The following is a 23,483-nucleotide window of genomic DNA, read 5'->3' on the forward strand; positions in this document are numbered from 1 at the left end:
CAACTAGTGACATGGGCACGCTTCCAGAGAAGCACAAAGGCACTGCTGCAAGCACTCACACATGCACACAAGTCAGTGATAAAGGGTACAACTTTCAAATCTCTCTTCTATTTCTGCAAATCAGTGTCAAAAGTATTTTCTCTCTAGTTATTTGCTTTTCATGCTTCTACGAAAAACATTAAGAAAAAATATGTGTGGGAAAATGTTTTTATATAAGTAAATACAAAATTTCTGCAACTTAAGAACAGTTTTAAACTGAGGATTTTCAGCAAAAGTTAAAAAAAAAAAGCACTGAGGAATAAACCCAAAAGGACTAATGAAAACGTAAAGATGAAGGAAAACAGCCCACAGAGACACAAGCAGTAAAGAACACAGAAGTACAACCTGGAAAACACAAATTCTTTATAAAACAAAGCAGGTCCTCGTGGTCTAAAATGGTTACTTGAAAAGCAACACCAAAGATATACAGCATATGTAAGTTTTCAGGCTGCTCAGAAAGAAGTCTTTTGTCACTTTTAACCACACAGTATGCACTGTTCAAAACAATATTTTACTATGATCTGTTCTGAGCACAAGAGCAGCAAAAAAGAAGAAAAATCAAATAATACAGAAAAGTTGAATCAAAAATGCACAACAGTTACGGAAATATATTACTGAAGCAGCATTTGAAGGACAGAATCAACAGCAGGTTGGGGACAGGGTTAAGGAAAAGCACAAGGAGTGCAAAGTGAGTCTCCTTACTCAGTGTTTGTACTTGACATTAAATGCAATGGAGGAGATTAGGCCTGTTTACTTCTCACAGTCCAGCTAGAACATGCTCAGTAGCTCTGTCTGGTTATGACTAAAAGGATTTGGAATATATCTACCTCATCCGATTTGGATAGATGAAATGGATTTAGACAAATCATTGAACTGGTACAAGCCGTATTTCCAGAATTCTATCATGCCGCCTAATGCAAGAGTTTGGGATGGAACAAAAAAAAATAAATAGCCTGATAGTGCTGTGTAACAGTTTAGGTTTTCTCCTAAAATGAGTGCTTGCTCTAACATACGCAGGTGCTTCATCTTTTCAGTGGTAAGATTTGCACTGCATTTTGAATCAAGAGAACAGTACGTTCCTCCCCCTCATCTCATTCTCAGATGCAGGCTGACTTTTGATATAGTTTTAGCTGTAGCAGATACATAATGCAAAGAATTACTGCTCAATAAGTCTTGCTAACTACAAACAACTAAAACCAGGGTCTTAGAATAGAAAGTGTCAAGCACCATTAACTACAAGCACTGCTACCTGGAACTCCATTCACGACCAAACTTCATGCATGACCAAACATCTCCAATGCACGATAAACCATTAGGAATACAGAAAGGCTTTCTGCCAGCAAGACAAAATAATCCAGTTTCAGCAAGATGGGCACAATGTCAGATCTACTTAAATAGGTCAGTTTCTCAGGTTTTTCTGACTCAGTCAAAAAATGAGAACATCTGAAAAAAATTAACAATAACATCTACGTAGAAAGAAAAAGCACATAAACACATACATGGAGGCTACAGAGTGCCATGGCTGTGATACTCATGATATGTCAAATCAAAACCCCTCAGCCACTCATGAGGTGAACCTTAAACAAAGTACCCTGCCTGTTTTCTGCTTCTCTGTGTGACCATGGATGTGCAAAGCAATCAGTAACGTTACTACAAGGTAAGAAATGAATGAATCTTGCAAAGATGGAATTGTGCATCTCCCGGTCCATCTTCAGCTGGATAGTACATGGTATCCAATCAAGGAAGAGGGGAGATACAATGTTTTCACAAGTAAAACTACATGTGAACAGGAATACTGTTACTTGAGCCTATTAAGATGCATTCTGTTGCTTTCTGTATATTCTTACATTAATGGGGTATTAAGCCCATCTCCACTTTAACAAAAGCATCTGTAAAAAAAACACAAAACAAAACAAAAAAAAGAAACCCACATCCAAAAAAGCTGTAAGCATGGCAATACATATGCTCATTCAATGCAACACATCCCTAGGAGAGATATTAATTCAGTCTCCAGAAACCACAGGGCCACATTAGCACACTTCACTGCTGTGGACAGTGCCATCATGGGGTTGGTTTTTTTGGTTTTTTTCTTCTAGTTTCCAAGGCAGCTTAGGTACAGTTAGTTCAATTGTTTCATTCCATGCTCCAGTGTACAGGATGAAAGCTTATTAAAAGCTTATTTGAAGTTTATTCTTGGCCCCACATGACATTAATTTCAATCTCAAATTGAAATGGAACGTCTACCTTGCCTGAGGTTGAATAAGAGACACCTCTGTTTAAAGCATTACTGTCCTAGTAGCAACAAAATCTAAATACTGACTTAAATTACCTAGAAATGCATTGCGCCTTGGTAGAGTGGGTGGATAGCGTTAGTAGTCCAAATGTGATGTCATCTGAGCAAAAGTCTTCTTTGGCACAGTCTTCTGAAAAACAACAACAAAAAAACCCCCACAGTTTTATAAAGATGAACCCATTCAAAACAACATTTAGAGGTGAGCCCTTGATTGCTGCTCTGTTTTCTCTCCTGTCATTTCAGTCACTTTATTACCATCCCTGAACTGTCCACAATTTCATTTTCCAATTCCTCTATTCAACATGATGAAGTAAATACACATGAAGAAGTTGAAAATCAACCATATACCACCTTTTACGTAGCTGTGGCTCTGCCTGAAATCCAAATCTGCGAGACAAATGCAACAGCCTAACGGTTGACATTAAAGTTACAGTTCTAACACTGTCTACAAAATATTAATACTACAATTACTATATTAAAATTGCTTTGGGGTGTGTTATGACCTTGCAATAATACAACATGCAAATTTCTGGAGAGTAAATACATCAGTCTTAACTCTGTGTGTATTACGGTTCAAACACAGACACAACTTTAGAAATCTACCTCAGAACATAGTGTAAAACTCTCGCAGAACAACAGCGTCAGAAAGACTCAACCATCTTCCTCTCACTAATGAAAAACTAATTCCAGTAAGCTGTACTGAGCAGAAGCTAACTAAGCAATAGAGATTTCTAGACACACCCTACTTATTACACAAGGAAATAGCTTCCAATCTACTACACAAATTCTGTATTCCTACATACAGTGCTGTCTTTTAAATACACATGCACCAATTTGGTAATATAATCTCACTGACTACAATCCTGCTGGGAAAACTACTGCTATTTATCACTATTGATGTTTTCTATCCAGCACTCCCATGTGGCAAAGTACATCCTTGAAGGTATACACAAATCTATTTCCTTCCATCATATGCAAAGACAGGCAGATTTCTTTGACGTAAGATAACAAAACCCAGGAACTTCAAATCCCCTGTTCTTTACCACCTTGTCCCCCAGTACATACAACACAGAAAGAAGGCGGCATCAAGCTGGGGAAGAAGGTGGGTAATGTTTGAAGGTGGTCTACCGGACAAGCCTAATAGGGAAAGAGAAGTAGACCATTACAACCTACCTCTCTTATTTACTTTCTATACAATACAATGAAATATTCTGATGTTAGAAACCAGTTTTGAATCAAATACCAGTATATAGATAAGAAATGGCAAACTATACTCTGTGGGGCAAGACAAGCATCTAGATGCCATTTTAAAGGACAATCTATACAATTTTGTAAGAGATTATTTTTAGTTTCTTACGCCAGCAATACAAACATTAACATTACTCAATATAAATCAGCCATAAATTTGTTCAAATTGTCTATATAAAGGTAGTACCAGTTTAACTGAAGTAACTTTGAAAAGCAATTTCAGTTATTTAATGAAAAAAAATTGTGATCCTTTTGACTGAAAGTGGTAGTGCTTCAATTGTCTTTGATGTTCAAAGTTTCTATAGCTCCATGTCAGTTACACTGAAACTCACAAAAAGTCCTCCAGCTTACACAAAAACTGCGTGTAATAGAAGGTAGTGACAGAGCAACATGAATGCTCAACACTGAATTTTCAGGCACAGCTGCCTGTTGTTTTGCCACTCACTTTAAAAGTGAGTCAGAGACAGCTACACTTCTTAAGGGGTTAAAAAAACCTCTTAGCACTAGAATTTGTGTCCTGACTCACCTGCAAAACCAATCAAACCAGCACAATCTCAAGTCCTTTTCCTGTCTCATCTTTTTGTTCATAAAAGCCAAACCACTCAACATAATTTTTAAGTTTCTATGTTTTCCTGCCCCATTTCCTAACACCTTCTAGTTACTCTTCATCTTGATTCAGACTACTCTTCTGATTTTACTATGCCTTCCAGAGCCTGCAAAACAAACCATTTCCCTTCTTTTCCTTCAAATCCTTGTACTATTCAGGCTTGCTTTATGCTGTCTTTTGCTTCTATATTCTCATCTTTCTCCCTGATGATCTACCTTACTCTGTTTAATTCACTCACTATGACTCACTTATTCATTTGAACCCTTGTCCTCCCCTTTCTGAGGTCATTCTCCTCATTTTCTATGTCAGTGAAATTCAGATCACAAGCTCTTCAAGGCTGGAATGGTATCTTATTATCTATGAAACATCATGAAAAGCTTTAGTGCAGCACAAGATGTTTAAGTAATGCTTATGAGTTGGAAAAACATTTTGAAAAAACCCTGAAGTACAGTATTTGAAAAAAAAAAAGAATTTTTTTCAGAAAACATATTGTAAGCAAAATTGCCAAGATTACCATTGGAAGTACCATACTAATTCCACACTCTAATTTTGTCCTCAACCACACAACTGCTAGTAGTAGCTTGATTACATATAAGGAATGTTGCTGCTGTGGGTGGCAAGAAAAACTTTATTAAATCACATTACTACATTAAAATTGACAGTGAGGAAAGTGTATGTGTGTGTGTGTGTGAGAATCTGCATTCCTATTCTGACAGTTCTTGGAAGCTGTGATTCATGCTGCTACTTGCTTTCTACTCATAGTCAGAGGAAAATCTGGTTTCCTCTTGACTATTTGTTACTATGAAAACTACTTTAAAATAAGCACAAGCCAAAGTCACCTAACTATTCTGCAGTCCAGATATTTTAAAACTGAAGTATTTTAATACTCAGAATTAATGAATTAAAATTTGTGAGTACTATAAAATTTGTGAAGATTGTATTGGTTATGGAAGGCTTGAAAAGTATATTTGACACTATTGAGCAGGGAATTCTCCAGAAAACAAAGTAGCAAGCTAATGAAGTTTTCTTTTCTTTTACCATTACTAAGTCTATGAGAAATTTCTCTAAACCTATCAGCAGCACACACTACAATTCTCCACCAAGACTTGGTAAAAATTGTACAAATTCAACATAACGAGGTAAAGTTCAGTCTACTGTTTATCATGATTCATAGGTAACGCAAATATATGCTAGATGGGAAAGAACCAGAGAAACGTCCTTCTAGACACAAGTCCAGCTCCTTCTGCTTTTCAACTAACAACTCCAGATGAGCTATTCTACTATATACATCATATCCAACTAAAAGAAGAATGGGTTTACAGGAAATCCCATTTGGGAGGTACTACCTTTTGTTATTACGCTGAAAGAAAAATCCTATTTTTTGGCTATTAATGGACATATTTCATACAATACCTGGTACAAACAGCAATTTCAGACAGCACCCTTCCAGTTTTATCTCTCCACTATTAAAAGCACTTACTTGCGATGGCCTTTAAATGAAAAAGTCCAATTTCTTAGGCTCAGGTTATACTTTCTTTTCCTCTTTACTACTGAAAGTGAGGTCTAAGTTCTAGTCTTGTCAAAGAAAAGCACATAAAAACCATTTCCCCCCTGAAACAATGGGAAAATAGTAATTTAATCACAGCTTAAAGCTATTATAAATTCAGAAAGACCAAACTGAGTCAGGCAACCCTCCAGTCAATGAAACACTATCATGTAATTCTGATCAGGACAATAATTGCCTGGTTAAGGGTCAAAATATCTTTTAGCAGCTTATCAACAAGCGAGCTCTTCAGCAGGCAGTAAAGCACAATCCTGATAGCACTATTCCCCTTTCCCCCACCCTCCGAAGCCAGTTCCTGCCACATCATCCCTCTGACACAGCACGATATTCTCAGTCCCTGTAGCCCCTTCCAAAACACCCCAGTGTTCTGCCTGTCTCCTCAAGCCCCGCTGGCACAACCACCCCCTGTTCTCCTACCCAACACAGACCCAGCACGTGCTGGAAAAAAAAACAGGTCAGTGCCAAACTGGCATTGTATTCTCTCCCTCTCTCTGGGTGTGTGTGTGGGTGTGTGTGTGTAGTGACACATTTCTCTCTACCCAGCTTGCCTATTTTCCCAAAACCTGAGGGAACATTACTCTTTGAGATTTCTATCCCTCCTACAAACATGGTTGCAATTGGTCAATGACTTCAAAAGCAATCGGTGAATACATACGGAAAGGATGAGAGAAAACAAGGAAAAAGCATAAATCACGTTTTCTTAGGGAATCAGGCTTAAGGAAAAAAGGCAACTCCCTACAGCTTTTTAACGGAGAAAATTTCTTGATTGTTTACTGAGCCAAAGGAAATACACAGATTTTGGCAAAACATTTTCCAATTTCTCTGACAGTTTACAACTTGATGCCTAGGTTTCCAATATACCTTTAGAGGACTAAGGACTGCTCCATGTAACAAGGCAGTTTTTCCCCTAATATATCTTGAAGCTTTCAGATGACTGATGAAAATCCAAACCTTTGGCATTTCTCTACCCTGATTCATCTGAAAAACTACAAACTTCTACCTTACCACAACAGTAGAAGTTTACCCTCTCAGAATTCACAACCACCTCCTCACCAGCAGCCATCAAACTGATGGAATATTATTCTATCAGGGTGCACGTCAGTGACAGCCACAACTCAAAATACAAGAGCCAATCTCTGATATTACATTAAATATGCAATGAAATAGCCACCAAACATCAAATGCTCTTAAATGCCAGAAACTAATATTTACTATGTCATTAAAAACTTTAGTCAAATGTAAAAATGGTGATTTATGTTTTATTTACAACAGCACCAGCATTTTCAGAATTGGAAATATAAAATTAGCTATATTAATACAATTTGAGTGTTTTTTTTTTATTAGGTAGCTTAACACATCACATTCTCTAAGATAATAATTTAGTAAGTAAAAATACGTCTTTCTTCAAGATTTGTAACGTACATGCTAGGAAATTCACACATTAACCTCTTCCCTCCTACAAGAGCCACTTTTAACAGGCCAGCCTGCCTCCTGTATGTTCACAAATACTTGCTCCGACGGTATTTAAAAGAAAATGCTGGAACTTTCTGGGTATCTACCAGCTCAGCAGATTATGAGATGCTTATGGGATCTGAGACCATCCTTCTGCAAGCAACTGAGCAATACACTCACAAACTTGTGGAGCTGAACCTAAAAACTCTTGTAGATTATGTTGTTAGCAATACTATACCATACTACAAAGCACTTAAAATTCAGACATCCTGCTGAATGATCAGCCCATTCCCAGATACTCCTTCCCTTCTAAGTGTCCCACAACAACATCACTACCACATCATGAGTTACTAATTAAGTTCTCCTGCCTGCTCTGGCTGTAATAGGCAATACTATCCTAAAGTATAGCCTTCACTAGAAGAGACTATCAGCAGGGCACAAAAAGAGAATTTCATACAACGGGATCCGCAATTCTAAAGCACTAAAGCCAGGGAGAGTTGCATCACTCAGCAAGACTTCTGAAAAAGTTAGTAGAGATGCAAACCATAACAGTAACGAGTGAACACAATTATTATGCCTTCACCTGTTTCTGAAGGACTAGGACACAGGTATGATTAGTACTCACAATCCTGGTCCTCGTCCTTGATGTATATAGGTAAGCTCTTCCCATAAAACAGGAGTAATATATTCCCTTTAATATGCGAGCAGGAGGAAAAAGATGTGCGCTCATTTTGCCCAGCAGCACAGGGTTACAGCACAGTAACCTGGAACAGAGAAATCTGAAAGCCAGCCTCTACTCTGCCAGAAGGGGTTCAAACCATAATCTCTCAGCAGAATCCATGCTGCACTAGGAAGATGAATGAACTCATAACTTCTCATTTCAGTGGCAATCTTCAGAACATGGAAGAAAAAATAAAAAGCAAAGCTTTGCTGGACAGGGCGGAACCAGCAGTGTGCCTGCCTGTCTACAGAGAAGGGCACCCAAACAAGAGGACAAGTGCTGGTTTCCAGCTCCTAATGGCATTTAAAATTTTAAATGCAATAAAATACAAAATAGGTTACGGAGCATAGGCCAGAAACACAGGTACTCAATTCCTTTTTCTCCAAAAAAATAACTGGTCTAGTATCTCTCTTTGGCCCAATTAGACTTTAATCATCTTGTACGCAAGGAAAAATGGATTTTTAGGGTTTGGGGTTTTGCTGATTTGTTGTTTGCTTTTGTGGTTTTTTTTTAAAGAAGCCATCAATAAAACCTCTTCCTCCTCACCTCTTTTGTGTTTCTGAACAAAAGGGATAGTCACCACAGGGTTTTGGTCCGAGTCCAGTCCCATAGGCGTGCCCAAGGCGTGGTTTGAACATGCCTTTGGACAAATGAATGCCTAATTTACAGCTTGCCTAATTTATGAATAGTAAACAGGTTTAGATGCCAAGATGCTCAGTTGCGACAAGATTATGGAAGAGCTCAGCGAGAACAAAACTTCAAGGTGTTTAGAAAACTTTACTAGTGAAAACCTAGGAGATCCATAAAATTTAAACAACATGTGGCTACAATTTTATTTGGGGCTAGACACCCAAAATTCATCTAAAACATAGTTTTGACTCCTCTATATTATTTTATGGATCTGGCCATACACCAAAGTAACATACATCAAAAACTTCTGAGAGGAGAACAAGGCCACACATACTTGTTTTTAAATTCACTTTGAATGGAGCTGTCTTACTGCAGGAACAATTTTCTTCTGTTTTAACATAAGGATAATAGCCTAGTGCCATTTCTCTTGTGGTACCAGGCTGTCATTATGGGTAAAATGATATAAACTGCAAAACTGAAGCTTTCTCACATACGCTGAGATTATTAAACACACAGTTTTAAGGACAAAGCACTGAAGTAGCCATCTTAATGCCTAACTTGACTACATTTTTATCACGAAGATGAGGAATGCCCATCGTATCTACTAAGCTTCATAAGCTTCACCCTCTAAATATAAGTCTTTATCGGTCTTGAATTTTGTGGGTATATCTAATTTTTAAGGATCTATATTAAATAAAATATTAATACTATTAATGATGATTTTATAATATACTCAGCAATGCTCCTCAGATCATCAGTGCAGAGTAAGAAAACTAATTCAGTGATTTTAATGACAAAATGTAACAACTGGAAAGAGTCCAAAGTTATAACGCTGAAGTGTTGAAAGAATCTGAGAAGCCTTGTTGCTTCCACATAATACTAAATATGACAAATGCAGAGCACCGAAACTTTTTACATATATGATTATATATTCTGAAAGCGGCTATAATTAAGAATTTATATTATACACAAACAGTATGGTAAGAGAATATTAAGACTATAAAATTAAACACTCAGGCATGAGGTATGCCAAAATTAAAGTGGCTTTTGCATTACAAAGTAATTTTGTGGCAACAGTAAGGGCTGAGAATTCCATCCTTCAGGGCAGCACACAGCTGCATTAACCATGAGTCTCCTTCCTCTTCTCTGATTTTGCGTTTCACATCTTTAACTCCTGCAGCAAATGAATGGGGGAAATGTCCAACAAACAGTTTCAAATTATTACAGATCCCCATTAACTGAATTAACAAAACAACCAACTGCAGCAGTAAACTGTTTTCCCCAGGTGGATCACCCACAGAAGCGAGTGAGATATCCTCCCAACTGATACGGCCAAATTTGCTTGTGCCAAAGTTACATTTCAGACACTGGAATCTTTCATTTCAGACTCTGTTACATGACTGAAGGTGTGCTTCCTACACCTCTTTGTATTCTGAAAGATCACTAAATTCAAAATACTAATACCAATACTACTAATAATAATTCAGTATTAGTAGAAGATCAGAGAGACAGCTGAATGGTTTGGCCACTGTCTGTCTGTAGTCCCACTGATTATTTTTTTTCCCCTCCAGAGATAAATTTACCTTAGAACAGCTACTGCTCTCCCAGCAGCCTGTTGACTCTCTCCTGTTCCTGCCTCCCCTACAGCAGTGCCAGTACAGCTTTCTACAGGGTGAACCAACTCAAAGTAGAAAGGTTAAAAATACTTTGCAAAACAAATAAATAGAAGGTAAGAATGGCAGAAACAGCTACTATTGTCTTTGCTACACAACCAACTACTAATACCACCTAACCTTGGAAACATCTCTAGGTCTGCTTTATCATCTGGCCTTTACAATTTCTAGCATTCATACGGAAACTAGTACTTTAGAAATACTGAAACATTAAAATGTATTTTTCCTTACTTCAAACATCTACCAAAGTCTTTTCCTCAAGAAAAACTAACTCATTACAATATGATAAAAAGGAAGGCACCTTAGCTGTAATTCCATTTCTTCCTGATTATAGTGTGTTTTGTATTAAAAACTGTATTAGGGTACTGATTTTCTATTGTAAGAGGAGAACTATTCATAGTTTTCAATCTACAAAATTAGGCTGAAGCTGTGAGGCTTCAGACAGCAAACTACACATATCTCCTGAAGGGGTGCACAGCTAAGAAGGGAGCTGTTTTCAAAGATTAAATTACCTAGAGAAGCAAACTGCATTTTTGATTCACAACTATTTTCAACACAAGTCTATAATTTGTAGTAAAAATTTCACAACTTTTCAAACTGATATAGAACATTTCATACAAAGAACACATGGGGAATGTGGGGGTCTGTATCTGTACTACTACAACTTTCTGCACGGATTTAGAATAGGGGCAAAAACATAGCCAAAGCTGAAAGCTCTTGAAAGCAGCAATTTCCTTGGCAAGACCAATCCATCCACGAAGATTCATGACTTCAGTGAAATTCTATACTAACAAGATAATTACCCGATACTATAAATTAAACTTAAAATAATTACCATTCATTTTTTAAATTACGGAGTACAAAAAGAGTAAAATTAGCTACAATACAGTTTATGGGGTCCTTAGTGCATTAATAAAGAAAACATTCTCTGTTTCCTCACATCCTTTTATTTTACCTATGTGTATTAAACTTTCCTATGTAAGAACATGAAGCGGAAGAAATAAAAAACAAGACATGGCTGAATGACATCTTAAGCTATTAAATATCAACCCAGGAGTTATTTTTTTCCTGTTTGGACTGTTTCTTAAGAGGTAACTCTTGCCTTACCAACAGAATTCTCAGATGTTAAAAACGCTAGCATTCACATTCAAGTAAAAAAACCCTACCCCAAATACGTAATGTTTGGTAATCTGAAAGCAGTCTCTGTAACACATTTGAGAAAGTATCTTAAATGGACATGTATGCAAATCAATAGTTTATTAAGAAAAAAAATGCAGTTACTTGTCCTGTCAAGCAGAATTTCTCTATTACAACAGTCAAATCCTGTCTAATTTCAAATAATGGCCCAAACCCCACAGATAAGTATAGGCAAAATCAATTTTATTTTATTCCTGTAAGACTGAACAGTGTGAAACAAAACTAACTGCTCATACTGAACTTTGCCAGGTGTATTTCTCAAGTACTTCTTCCATTAGAGTATTTGCTTAAACAATCCTCTTGCCTTCTGGCACACCTGTCACCCGGAGAAATGATCTGGGTTAAATATAACTGCATTTAAAAAAGGAAAAAAAAAAAAAAAAAAAAAAAGGTAGTTAATTTTAACCTGGATCATTTCCCCAACTCGATTACGGGACAGGGTTCCACGAACCGTTGTGCCGGTGCAGCTGAGGGGGGCAGCAAAGAGGTGCGAGCTGGGTGCAACACTGCCCCCGAAAGCACCGCCTGTCAAGCCGTGTAATAAAATAAAAGGGAAAAAAACAATAAAAAAAATACTTTAAGTATTCAGAGGATCAGGCTCTACGATCAGCCTCTCCATGCCACTTCATACCCCAGCCAGAGCTGTATCTTTCTTTGTGCCTTAGTAGGTCAACTTTTAACACAAACATGAACACAACGGCCTTATAAAAATACCTTGCTACAAATACATTTGATTAGTACACGGCCACTCTTCCTCATGAAAAATACATTTCAAATCCAGGCCTGAAGTACCAGGAATTTGAAAGTGAAGCCAACCGAGAATCCGAATCTACCTTAACAGAAAGACAAAACCGAAGTGCCACGGATTTCCAGCCCCTTGCTCGTCATATTTCACACACGGAGTGTCTGACACACTGATCCCAAGGATGCACGTAAGCCGGGAGAGGACCGGGAGCTACTGAGAAATCCTTCCATTTAACAGCATGAACCCGCTGCAGGCACGGCAATAAAGTTATCGGAGCGAAAAACATAATCCAGCGTGGTGCGTACTGAGCCCCGCAGCGCCAGCCCACCTGCCGCAGCGGCACTCGGCGCCGCCGGAGGCCCCGCACCGCCGTCCCGCCGCAGGGAGGGCCCGGGCCCGCACCCGCCGCCGCGGTCCCTCGGCGGCCGCCCGCCCGGTAAACACCCTCCCCGCTCACCGCGCTGCACGGAGCAGCTCCCCCGCACGTGGGGCAGCGGGGCCGGGCGAGCCCCTCCGGCACCCGCTAGACGAGCCGCCCCACGGAGGGGAGCGACGGACGTGCCCCTGGGGGAGGCGCCGCCCGCGGCTCTGCCCGCCCCACCGCCGAGGGGCCGGGGACTCGGCTCGGCTCGGCACGGCTCGGCGGCGGGGGATGCCAGGGAGCAGCCCGGGCGGCGGGGGCGGGAGCGGCCCGGGCGGGCGCAGGGCCAGGCGGGCAGGACTCCAAACGTGCCCGGGAGTTGTGACAGGAGCAAAGTGGGTCACCGGGCCTAGCGGGTGCCCCGCGAGCGCCCCCCGTCTCCGGCGGCGGCCGCCCCGGCCCGCGCCCTGCCCAAGGGCAGCCGCTGCCCTCCCCGCGGGCCGCCGCTGCCCCGGCGGCGGGGGACCCGCCAGCGCTGTCAAACTTCAACGGCCCCGCGCCGCGGCGTCCCCCGCCTACCCCCCCCGCCGCAGCCGGGCCCGGCGGAGCCGCCCGCCCCGCCCCGCGGCGCTCTCCTTACCCGGCCGCGCGCGGCCGCTGCCCGCCCGACCTCTCCCGGCGAAAGCCGCTCCCTGCGCGCTGCCCCGAGCCCGCCGCCGGCACAGAGCCTCCTCCAGCGGCAGCGCCAGCAGCCGGGCCCGGGAGTCCCCCGCCACCGCGCCTGCGCCGCCGAGCCCACCGCCGGCAGCCGCGGCGCCTCGCGCCACCGCGCGTGCGCCGAGGCGCACTGCAAGCCGGAGCGCCCCGGCCCGCGCGCGGGGCCCCGCCAGGGCGCAGGCGCGGCGCGGCGGCGGCGGGCGGAGAGGCGAGCCCGGGCCCGCCGCCTGCCCTCCACGCGTGCGCGCCCGCCCGCCCGCGGCCGGCTGGGCGGGGCGAGGCGGGGAGGGGAGGGGCCGGGCGCGGGGGGGCGCGCAGGCGCAGTGGGCGCCGCGCCTGCCTGACCTCGGCTCACCTCGGCTCACCTCACCCGGTTCCCTGCTGCTCCGCTCCGCTCGAGGAGGAAATGGCGGCGGCCGCGCTGCCGGGCGGGGCGTGGGCCATCGGTCATCGGCCGCGGGGGGCGGCGCTCCCGCGGGGTCGCGTCCGGGCGCCTCGGGATCGAGGAAGCCCGACTCGGCCGGACCTGGTAGCGCCGCGTCTCCGGCTCGGAGCCCCGGGGCTCACCGGGCCGACGGTAGCCGGGCTGCGAGGTGGGGAGCCGGCGAGCGGGGTCGTCGCCTGGCCGCGCTCCGCCTCCGGGCAGCGGCGCCGCGGGTGGCTGCGAGCGAGGCCGCCTTGCGGCACAGGCGGGGCGGCCGCCGCCAGCCAGGGTGTTGCGGGGCTGGGTTTGCGGGCGGGCGCAGAGCTCGGGGCCGAGCCCTCGGCGGGGGCTCCCTGCCCGAACGGTAAACCCGGTGCGAACGGCCGTTCCGGGCAGCGCCTGAGCGCTTGGCGCGGCGCGTTCGCTCGTTCCCAGAGGGCAGCCGGCAGCAGCTCGGGTGCTCGCGGGGAACGGACGTGCCAGCACGAGTCATTCAGGGATACGAATAACCCTGACGGCGGTCGGTGGTTTCTTTTATCGGTGTGCACAAAGGGTAAAACTAACAGAGTGGCAGAGAGCAGACTTGACCGTCTCGGGCCTTTTGTTAGCGTGCAATGCTGTTGATACCAATTTTATAGAATAGTCTTACTAACGTTAAAAATAAGTAATGACTCTAGCTGAATTTAAAATCTCAGCACCTAATAAAACTCTGGCATCTCTAAGACACTGTACTAATACTACACGGTTTGCACAATTTATTTTGTACAGTACTAACATTGGCTGTTGAGGTCTGAGAGGTTTCTGGACCACCAAGCTGATGGAAGGCTCACAGCAAATGAGTTTGCTGCTTTCTGACTGAAAAGCCGTGATTTAAGTCAGTGCTTCTCATTTGCTTACAGTTTGGGGGGGTGGTGGCATGGTAAAAGTAATTGTGAACTCGATTGACTGAAGTGCCCTGTATGGGGGGTTGAAGGATTTTTTAGGCAGGCTATGTCGCTACACAGTGACGAGATGTAGATCTGTTTGGAAAAATGTATCATTTCAGCATCATAGCTGTCATAGGAGTTTGCAAGACTGTCTCTGATAATAAAAGTGTTACTGTGTTTGTGTGATATTAAAGCTTACAAAAACTGTAAGATGAGCCCATATTACCGACTTTGTGGAGAAAGTTGTGAAAAAGCCCAGCTAATAAATACAAACATCAGGTATCGTAAATGTTACTCAGAGACGACTAACTGATACTGCAAGGTCTTTATGTACAACTGTAACAGATTCCAGCCACACTGCCTACTACAGAAGTGGAATATGCTTAAATATGCAGCAGTTATGTTTGCATAAACCTGCTCTGCATGCAGCAGACATTGCAGCGAACTGTTTTCTGTAAAATAAAACATTGCTCAGTGGTAATAGTATGTAAATACTCTGAGTTTTCTTTCTCAGTGACAAGGCTGTTTATTTTTCAGTTCATCTCCTAAACAGCAATATATCTAAAAGTGTAGTTACAAATGTGTATCTGTAGAAGCCTCATTAGTGTTTGTGTCTGGAATGAAGGAATTTGACTTGGCTGCAAAAATCTCATGGATTTTTTTTTCTGGGTTACTTTACAGGTGGGTCAGTTTCCCCATTTGAGTCACCTTGTGACTGAAGTCTTATGCAGAGGTATTGTAGGGATAGGAACCTCTTTAACAGTAACGCTGCTAAAGAGCGAACCATGAGCTCAGTTTTTCCGCTGGAGGAATTTTAAAAAGCATTAGGATAAAAACACTTTCTTAGTTACTGATTCATACTCTATTTCTAGCTTTCAATTGAGGAAAATGTGATACAAACAAAACTAATCATTTCATTACTCATGCAAAGCATAGATAATGTTCCTATGATGAAATGTAGTAAAGATAATAGGATACAGCAGGAATGGAAAAATCCAGGAGAAAATGCAGGAATATTTTCAATAAAAATGCATAATTATCAGAACTAGAATATAGTCAAGAAGCCAGGAGGCTAAAAATAACATCATGCTGCATATATCAAATTTGCCACAAGATCTTTAGTAACTAGTAGTAATTCTTCAGAAAAACAAAGTAGAGATAGCGTGTTGTCTCTCTTCACACCTTGCATGTATGGGAGCGTAACACCTACCTGAATCGGGAGCATGCTTTCTTGTAGTTTTGCTTATCTACAGTTGTAAACAGTTTTGTTAAGAATATACTTATTTTTATTAGGAAGGAAAAACTGATCCAACTGTCCGTGTTTTAAAAGAGTGGGAAGATCATCCTAGACACTGGAGAAAATTCTTGAACACATGTCAAACAAACGGAACTGTTAGTCAATGGATTCAGAGCCAAATCCTGATTTTATATCACTATACACATTATTGTCTTTGTGTCACCTTTTCACTGGGTGGAACTCGGAAGGTACTTTGAGCAGAGTTCCACTAGTCATTTCACTGTGAATTAAAGGAGTATCTTCTACTTATGCTGGCTAAAAGGAATAATAAAGTATGAATTGGAACCTACCAGTTACTACCCTCCTTATCCCATTCCATTTAAGCAGAGTTTGTATGAAATGAAGAATCCAGATTCTCTGTGTCAGTGACAGCCATCTATACATATCTAAAGGTAAATATGGCTTTCATTCACTATGTCAATTTCTTTCACAAAAAACCCCACAATGGAAACAAAAAAATTTTATTGTTTCAGACTTGCCAAAGGAGAAAAAAAAAAAGTATTTCAGTTAATTTATGTCAGAAAAAATGATCTGCATTCAATTTTTCTCAAGCAACACAGCGTTTCGTATCACAGCTTTTTGTATTGGTGTTTTCATGAGCAAAAATATTTTGTGCTGATAGTGTCATCTTATTCATAATGTCTTTGGGGGGTTTCTTCTAAGTCGGTTTCTACTGCTTCAACTTCTGCTAGTTTTGACTCGAGCTCTGTAACAACAAATTACAATTTGTTCTGATAATTACAAAAGAGGAAAAAGACTTCTATTAAGGCCAAGATCCATCTCAACAACAACAAAAAATGGAGCCACCCTTGCGACAACTTATTTATCTCAGTAAAATATCTATAACCATGAAACTGCAAAATATCCATGCTTATCCAGTATTCCTACTGCAGAATTACATGAATTCTTTGGGGTTTGTAGACTTTTTTTTCTGCAAATGTAATCAAAAAACTTCTCCACCTTTAAACAATGATCTTTAGATCTAATGATTACAAACATAAAATTTCTATAACATGAATTGTTTTAAAATATTTCTTATACCTTCCACCTTAAGACGTATTCCCCCACATTCAGCTACTCCAGTGAAGCTGCCTTTTATTTCACCAGTTTTATATACAAGTATTGTGGGCAAATATCTGTTATGGTAATTCTGAACACAGCTGTTCACAATGGCTTTGAGAAAATTGACTTCTGGAAACTTTATGGCTAGCAGGCTGAGATGTTCATTAACCAGCAAACACATCAGGATGCTAGAAAAGAATAAGAAAGTATGATGACACTTCTGCTGTACATTATTTGTAAAATAATGGAAGTTATTAAAAATAAAGCCTTTGAAGAATAAATATACCTTTTCTTATAGTCTGCCTTTAATTTGTTACAAGAATTGCACCACAAGTTTTATTTAACTGCTTCTAAAATCGTGATTTAAAGAGCTGTCCAAGTACAGATATATAATGGACACAATCTATCAAATATGTGAGTATCGCTACTAGATGCTTCGAGTGTTGTGCCTCAGCTCATTCCGTCCCATTTATTGTAGAGTTCAAATGAGATCTTTTAATCTGTAATATACATTTTACTTCAATTTATTTGAACTGGCTTTCAGTTTAACATTTATTTACTTCATTCTTTTAGTGAAATTGTGAATTTTTTAGTAAAAAAGTAACATTGGGGAAACCAATATAGTCGTACTACTACCATAGGCTTGTTCATTACTTTCATAGCTACTATTTGCAATACGATCACTGTATCAACTTCAGCAAAAAAGAAACACACACTCCAAAACAATGGAATTTTTTTGATCCCCTGCATCCCGTTAACCTTTGAGAAGTGCGGATCTTTACTGTTAACTGAAGCTCGAGAAGCTGATTTAGCCTATGGACCCTCGGTGACTCCCAGCAGTACCCTCTCGTTGGCAAAGACAGGGCAGGCAGTTTTGTTACAAGCCATATGAGACTTTAGAGATCTCCTATTCATTCCTAAGAAATTACGATTTTCCTCACAGACTCTTACTTATGCAATGGTAAAGTATAGAATTAGTTCTCCAGTAAACAAAAGCAAAAGCAAGAAAAGCTGCTTTTTTCTTTCTTCAGACCTGTAAGTTTAAATTATTGTGATTTAAGCAATCTCATTTGATTGTTCTATTGCCTCTGGAAATAACACTCAATTCCTGACAACTGAGAAGAATCAAAGATGCTTTCTCCCTGCAGGCTTAAAAAGAAGGAAAAGACAAATCTATTCTGGATCTAAAAACTGCATTCAACATTCCATAATAATTCTCTGTGCTTTTCAAAAACTAATAGACTTGCTTTGACATTCTGCTGGATCCTGTCACAACTTCTGCTATCATTAGAGAATTTATTGGGGAACTGATAAACTAACAAATTCCCTAGCTTTGCTCAGTTTCCATAACTGAGAGTTTTCCTATTGGGCTTTTGCTTTGTTTGAGTTGAAGGGGAAATAAAGGTAGAATAATCCCTTTAGAGCACTCCTGCTGAGAAAAGAATCTGCAAACTTTCTTTAACACAGATAGTGGACAACACTCAGTGAAATTCAGAAATCTCAGTGAGGTTAAGTGCATGGTGATAAGCACACGCAGCAAAGAAATCTTTCATATAACTGAACGAAAGTGATTAACTATTGCAAGTTAGTAAATCAACAAATCAAGGAGGTCCCATGCTCTGTGATTCCATTGCCTCCAAACAATTTTTTCATTAGTTTACTGTATTTCATTTTTCTTGGTATTGCTTTTTACTTACCAGTCCAATTCTCTATATTGAAGAATTCAACAACACAAACAAGAATGTAATTACCTTGACCAATAAAGATGAATTATAACCCAAACATCGCCTGGAGCATTTTTAACTTCCTTTACATACTGCTCTCCACAAATTTATCTTAGCTCCCCATACTTTGGCCTCCTCTGAAGACACTTCCATTCCTGCATGCGTTTCTGCATAATTAAAACATAATTATAACAATAAGCATTTTGGAACATTTAAAATGCATTTTAAAGTAATATCTAGTGCATTTCTCTCGATTACCTTAAAAAGCACTTTGAGTAACCCTTTAGCTCAAGGTCTTCTAACATAATTTCAGAGCTAGAAAGGCTTCTATGCTAATCTATATAAATTAAGATAACATTAAAATACATTTTCTTAGTTCATCAGTATCAGATACGGAAAACAAGTAACAAACATTGCACAAGGGTTTATCATTTCAGACAAAGCAAGAAAAAATAAAGCAGGTACTATTTGTTTTTATGATTCTGAAAATGAGATTAGTTTGAGGAAGAACTACTAGTACTTACACCAGACAATTTTTAAAATATTCAAGAAAATTGGAATGTAAAAACAGTAGATGGCAGTATTCATCTATAAAAATACTTGCAAGGTAGAAAAGGGAAATGCCTTACTGAGATTTGTTGAACTAAAAGCAACTATTAATTTTACTAACCGAAAGCCACTATAAAAGTGGCTTTTCAAAAAAAGATTAAATAATATATGTGCAATGGTTTTACACTCTAACAACAATGCATGACAATTTAGGTTCACAACTTCCACATAATTATGTGAATTATTGTCTTCCTGTGAGAATACAGCACTAGATATACAGCATTAGCATTAGAATTATTTTAGTCATTTTAATAATGCAAGAGCAGTAAGTACAGGTAGATTCTAGGCAGAGGAAAAGTTTTGATCACATTAACTTTTTTATTCTGTGTAAACTGCATGTCTCATTTTTCTTATTCACAGTACAAAGCTCTGCAGAACTCAGCAGAGGACTTTGTAAAACGCCTACAAAAATATACAGGTGTATGTCCAGTGTAGCTAAAATTACTAAGTCTCCATACAAGGTGTCAAATTTTTCTGAACCTGAATTCAGAAAACATCTTGACCCTGCATGGTATTGTAAGTAAAATGATTGGTGTACGCCTAATAAATAGCTAAGTAAAGTTTTGCCTAAGAACAGGATATGATAGATCACAGAACTACAGAATCACAGCATGGCTGATGTTGCAAGGGGCCTCTGGAGGTCGATTCAACCCCCTCTGCTCAAGCAGGGTGTGCACTGAGCAGGCTCCCCAGGAACATGTCCAGATGGCTTCTGAACATCTCCAAGGATGGAGACTCCACAACCTCCTTGGGCAGCCTGTGCCAGTGTTCAGTTACCCTCATAGTAAAAAAGTGTTCCTGATGTTCAGAGGACACCTCCCATGTTTCAGATTGTGCCCTTCTTGTCCTGTCACTGGGCCCTACTGGCAACACCCTGGCTCTGGCTGCTTTATGCGCTCCACTCAGGTATTTATAGACATTGATTAGATCTCCCCTGAGCCTTCCTTCAATATAAACTTAAAATGACTATTTTCATGGAGTCAGAAATATAAAAGCCATTAAAATTAATCTTGGATAAGAAGCAAAATAAACACAATAATTGTGTATTAGGAGTCCTCAGTTGACTTGATAAACACATTTCAAAACCACACAAGTTTATCAACTACCACCATTCTAGCAGAGAAACTGCAGTGAATGACATAGTGAAACTGTAATTCGTAACACATTTTATATTGCATTTTTATTTCAATAATATATTTAGAAAGCATATTGTGCCAGAAATAAGTGCTATCCAAAAGGCAGTATTTTTGCTTTACACAAAATTATACAAAAGATGTATTTTGCTCATAATACTGAGATTAATTATTTAATTATCAATTAAAAATACTAAACAGTTTGATTCCAGCACTGCAATACAGTTTTCTTCTTTAATGGCATGCCATCCTGATATAGGTGGCATGCATTCCACACACACAACAGTATCTTTCACAAAGTTGGAACCATGTATGTTGGGACCCTGTTTTTTCTAGTGTTCTTGTGCAACATGAGAGAGAAAGGATACTCTCGATCAACCCTCTGTCCATTTCTTCCTGGCTTGAAATCCACAGAAACTGCTATCCAGAAGAGGAGAGAGAAAATGTGATACAGAACTTCCTCCTTTGAGCGTTAATCATCGTTGTTCTGACTCCTAAAGACTGGTAGAGAATATCTTCAGAGTGGCAAAGTGAGGAGTACAGTTTAATCAAGCAAACAGAGAATGAACTGTACTTGTGTAACTTAGATAAACCCTTCGGACATACAATGCCTCTCAACATACAGTACCGTACTATTTCTTCAGCAGAACTGAGGATGTATAACAGTGGTTTCCACTGTGGCCCCTTCTATTCTTTCTCTCTCAAATATCCAGCTTTCAGAATAAATAATTCTGTTCTAACAAAATGTCAAGATAAAATACGGTGTAAACTGCTTCTCTTTGCCACTGGCAATCAGAAAGAAGTAGGACAGGAATGTTGGTGCCCTCTATCTGCTGGCAAAGGAGCAGAAGGTGAAAAAAGGCCCTTGTGTCAGTCAGCCGACATTATTATTCAAAAGATTCTGAGTTTACTTTTCAGGAGCATGTACACATACAATAGTGACATGCACTATTAATCTGGATAGAAGTATCTTACTATACCTGTACATTTCAAAAGCTTTTCTATCATCATTGTCATCAGTCATCTTCAGCTTCCTTCAATTCTTCAAGATTCATTCTTTCATATGGTTTCACTAGGAAGTTCTCCAAAGTGTCTGCAAACATTTTAAATGTATGAAAAGTATTATATAGACATGGAACTAATGACAGATAAAGATCTACTAATTTCAGAAATTAGTCAACTTTGGCATAGCTCTGGGTAAGAGACAGAAAAAAATGAAATTTATTTAGCTATAACTATACAGGAAAACACAAAATACAGGAGCAGATTACTACCAATTGTTAAGAATATGAATCTTGCCTATAGTGACCGGTTTCTTTATGAAATTTTAAAAACCTGTTATCCATATGTTACCTGCCATAAAGTTTGTCACTGTGTTGTATGTTTAATTCAGAATTCTTTTTAAAATAACAAACTGAAAATAGTTAAAATAACATAAAATTATTGTACGATGGTGGTTACAAAAAGCATTATTGAAAATAACTCCACTTTTAAAATTTTGTCATAATAATGGCATGTATTTTTAATTTTACTTGCCTTCTGCTTCTTTCTGCAAGTGTAAAACCATTTCTCCAATTTCATCTTTCGGTTTTTCTTTTGAAGGAAAAATTCCAAAATTTCTCAGTGTGTCATTCCATTCAGTATCTTCATTTGGATCCTGTTTTAATATTATGAAACTAAATCAACAAATCAGTCTTATGCACCTTTTTTAAAATCAAAACCAGCCCTTTTTCACTTTGGAATATAGTAAGAATATAACAAAACACCATTACTTAAAGGCTTCAGTACCTTCACGGACCTTCATTGTATTGGGTTTGCACGGCAAGGCTTTGGTAGCAGAGGGCTGCAGGGGTGGCTTCTGTGAGAAGCTGCAAGAAGTTTCCCCTATGTCCAACAGAGCCAATGCCAGCCGGCTCCAAGCCAGAGCTGCTGCTGGCCAAGGCCAAGCCCATCAGCACCGGACGGTGGTAGCACCTCTGGGATAATATATTTAAGAAGGGGGGAAAAAAACCCTGTGCAACTGCAGTCAGAAGAGAGGAGTGAGACTGTGTAAGAGCAGTCACTCTGCAGACACCAAGGTCAGTGAAGAAGGAGGAGGAGGAGGAGGAGGAGGAGGAGGACGAGGTGTTCCACGTGTCAGAACAGAGATTCCCCTGCTGCCCATGGTGAGGACCGTGGTGAGGCAGGCTGTGCCACTCAGCCCATGGAGGTTAATGGTGGACCAGATATCAACCTGCAGCCCATGGAGGACCCCACACTGGCATAGGTGGATGCCCAAAGGAAGCTGTGACCCCATGGGAAGCCCATGTTGGAGCAGGCTCCTGGCAGGACCTGTAGACCCAAGGAGAGAGGAGCCCATACTGGAGCAGGTTTGCTGCAGGACTTACGGCCCTGGGGGGGACCTGCACCAGATCAGCCTGTTCCTGAAGGACTGCCCCCTGTGGAAGGGACCCACACTGGAGCAGTTTGTGAAGAACTACAGCCCATCAGAATGACTTATGTTGGAGAAGTTTGTGGAGGACTGTCTTCTATGAGAGGGACCCCATGCTGAGGCAGGGGAAGAGTGTGAGGAGTCCTGCACTGGAGGAGGAAGGAGCAGCAGACAACTGTAATGAAGTGACTAGAACCCCCATTCCCTTGTGCCACTGGTGGCGAGAAGGCAGAGAAACTGGGAGTGAAGTTCAGCCTAGGAAGAAGGGAGGGGGTGGGGAAGGGGTTTTTAGGTTTTTGTTTCTTTCTCATTATCCTATTCTGATTTGAATGGTAATAAATTAAACTTAATTTCCCCAAGCTGAGTCTGTTTTGCCCATGACAGTAACTGCTGAGTGATCTCCCTGTCCTTATCTCAACCCACAAGCTCTTCGTTGCATTTTCTCTCCCTTGCCCAGTTTGAGGAGGGGAGTGGTAGAGCTGCTTTGGTGGGCACCTGGTGTCCAACCAAGGTTAACTCACCACAATCATTCTCTTATGAATATTCATTTGTAATTTTTCACTTATTAACAGAAAACAGCAAGATAATAAGAGAGAAAGAAAACTCAAAATGTAAGCATAGATAAAATAA

At 40.7% G+C, this 23,483-nt stretch overlaps 2 protein-coding genes across 6 annotated transcripts in view; both read right to left on the bottom strand.

The window, feature by feature from the left end:
* CLOCK (clock circadian regulator) overlaps positions 1 to 13,343 on the bottom strand; it is a 68,086-nt gene extending 54,743 nt beyond the window's left edge. The window contains exons 1-2 of one of the 5 annotated variants that reach the window (XM_055794217.1): positions 13,171 to 13,343; positions 2,369 to 2,462 (exon numbers count right to left, since the gene is read on the bottom strand). The gene's annotated coding sequence lies outside the window, so the exon portion shown is untranslated. Of the gene's footprint in view, positions 1 to 2,368; positions 2,463 to 10,137; positions 10,156 to 12,257; positions 12,423 to 13,170 lie in introns of those variants that run through there. The other 4 variants (XM_055794214.1, XM_055794213.1, XM_005232098.4 and 1 more) reach the window with 4 other exon arrangements.
* A 3,098-nt stretch (positions 13,344 to 16,441) lies between these two features.
* Positions 16,442 to 23,383, bottom strand: PDCL2 (phosducin like 2). Its single transcript, XM_005232139.3, is given in 9 exon segments — positions 16,442 to 16,541; positions 16,543 to 16,600; positions 16,936 to 17,144; positions 18,708 to 18,847; positions 20,230 to 20,233; positions 21,403 to 21,440; positions 21,442 to 21,494; positions 21,959 to 22,079; positions 23,375 to 23,383. Coding segments are annotated over 9 exon segments (732 nt in total).
* Positions 23,384 to 23,483: the final 100 nt, after the last annotated feature.

This window comes from Falco peregrinus, chromosome 2 (assembly GCF_023634155.1).
Source record: "Falco peregrinus isolate bFalPer1 chromosome 2, bFalPer1.pri, whole genome shotgun sequence".
Taxonomy (NCBI): domain Eukaryota; kingdom Metazoa; phylum Chordata; class Aves; order Falconiformes; family Falconidae; genus Falco; species Falco peregrinus.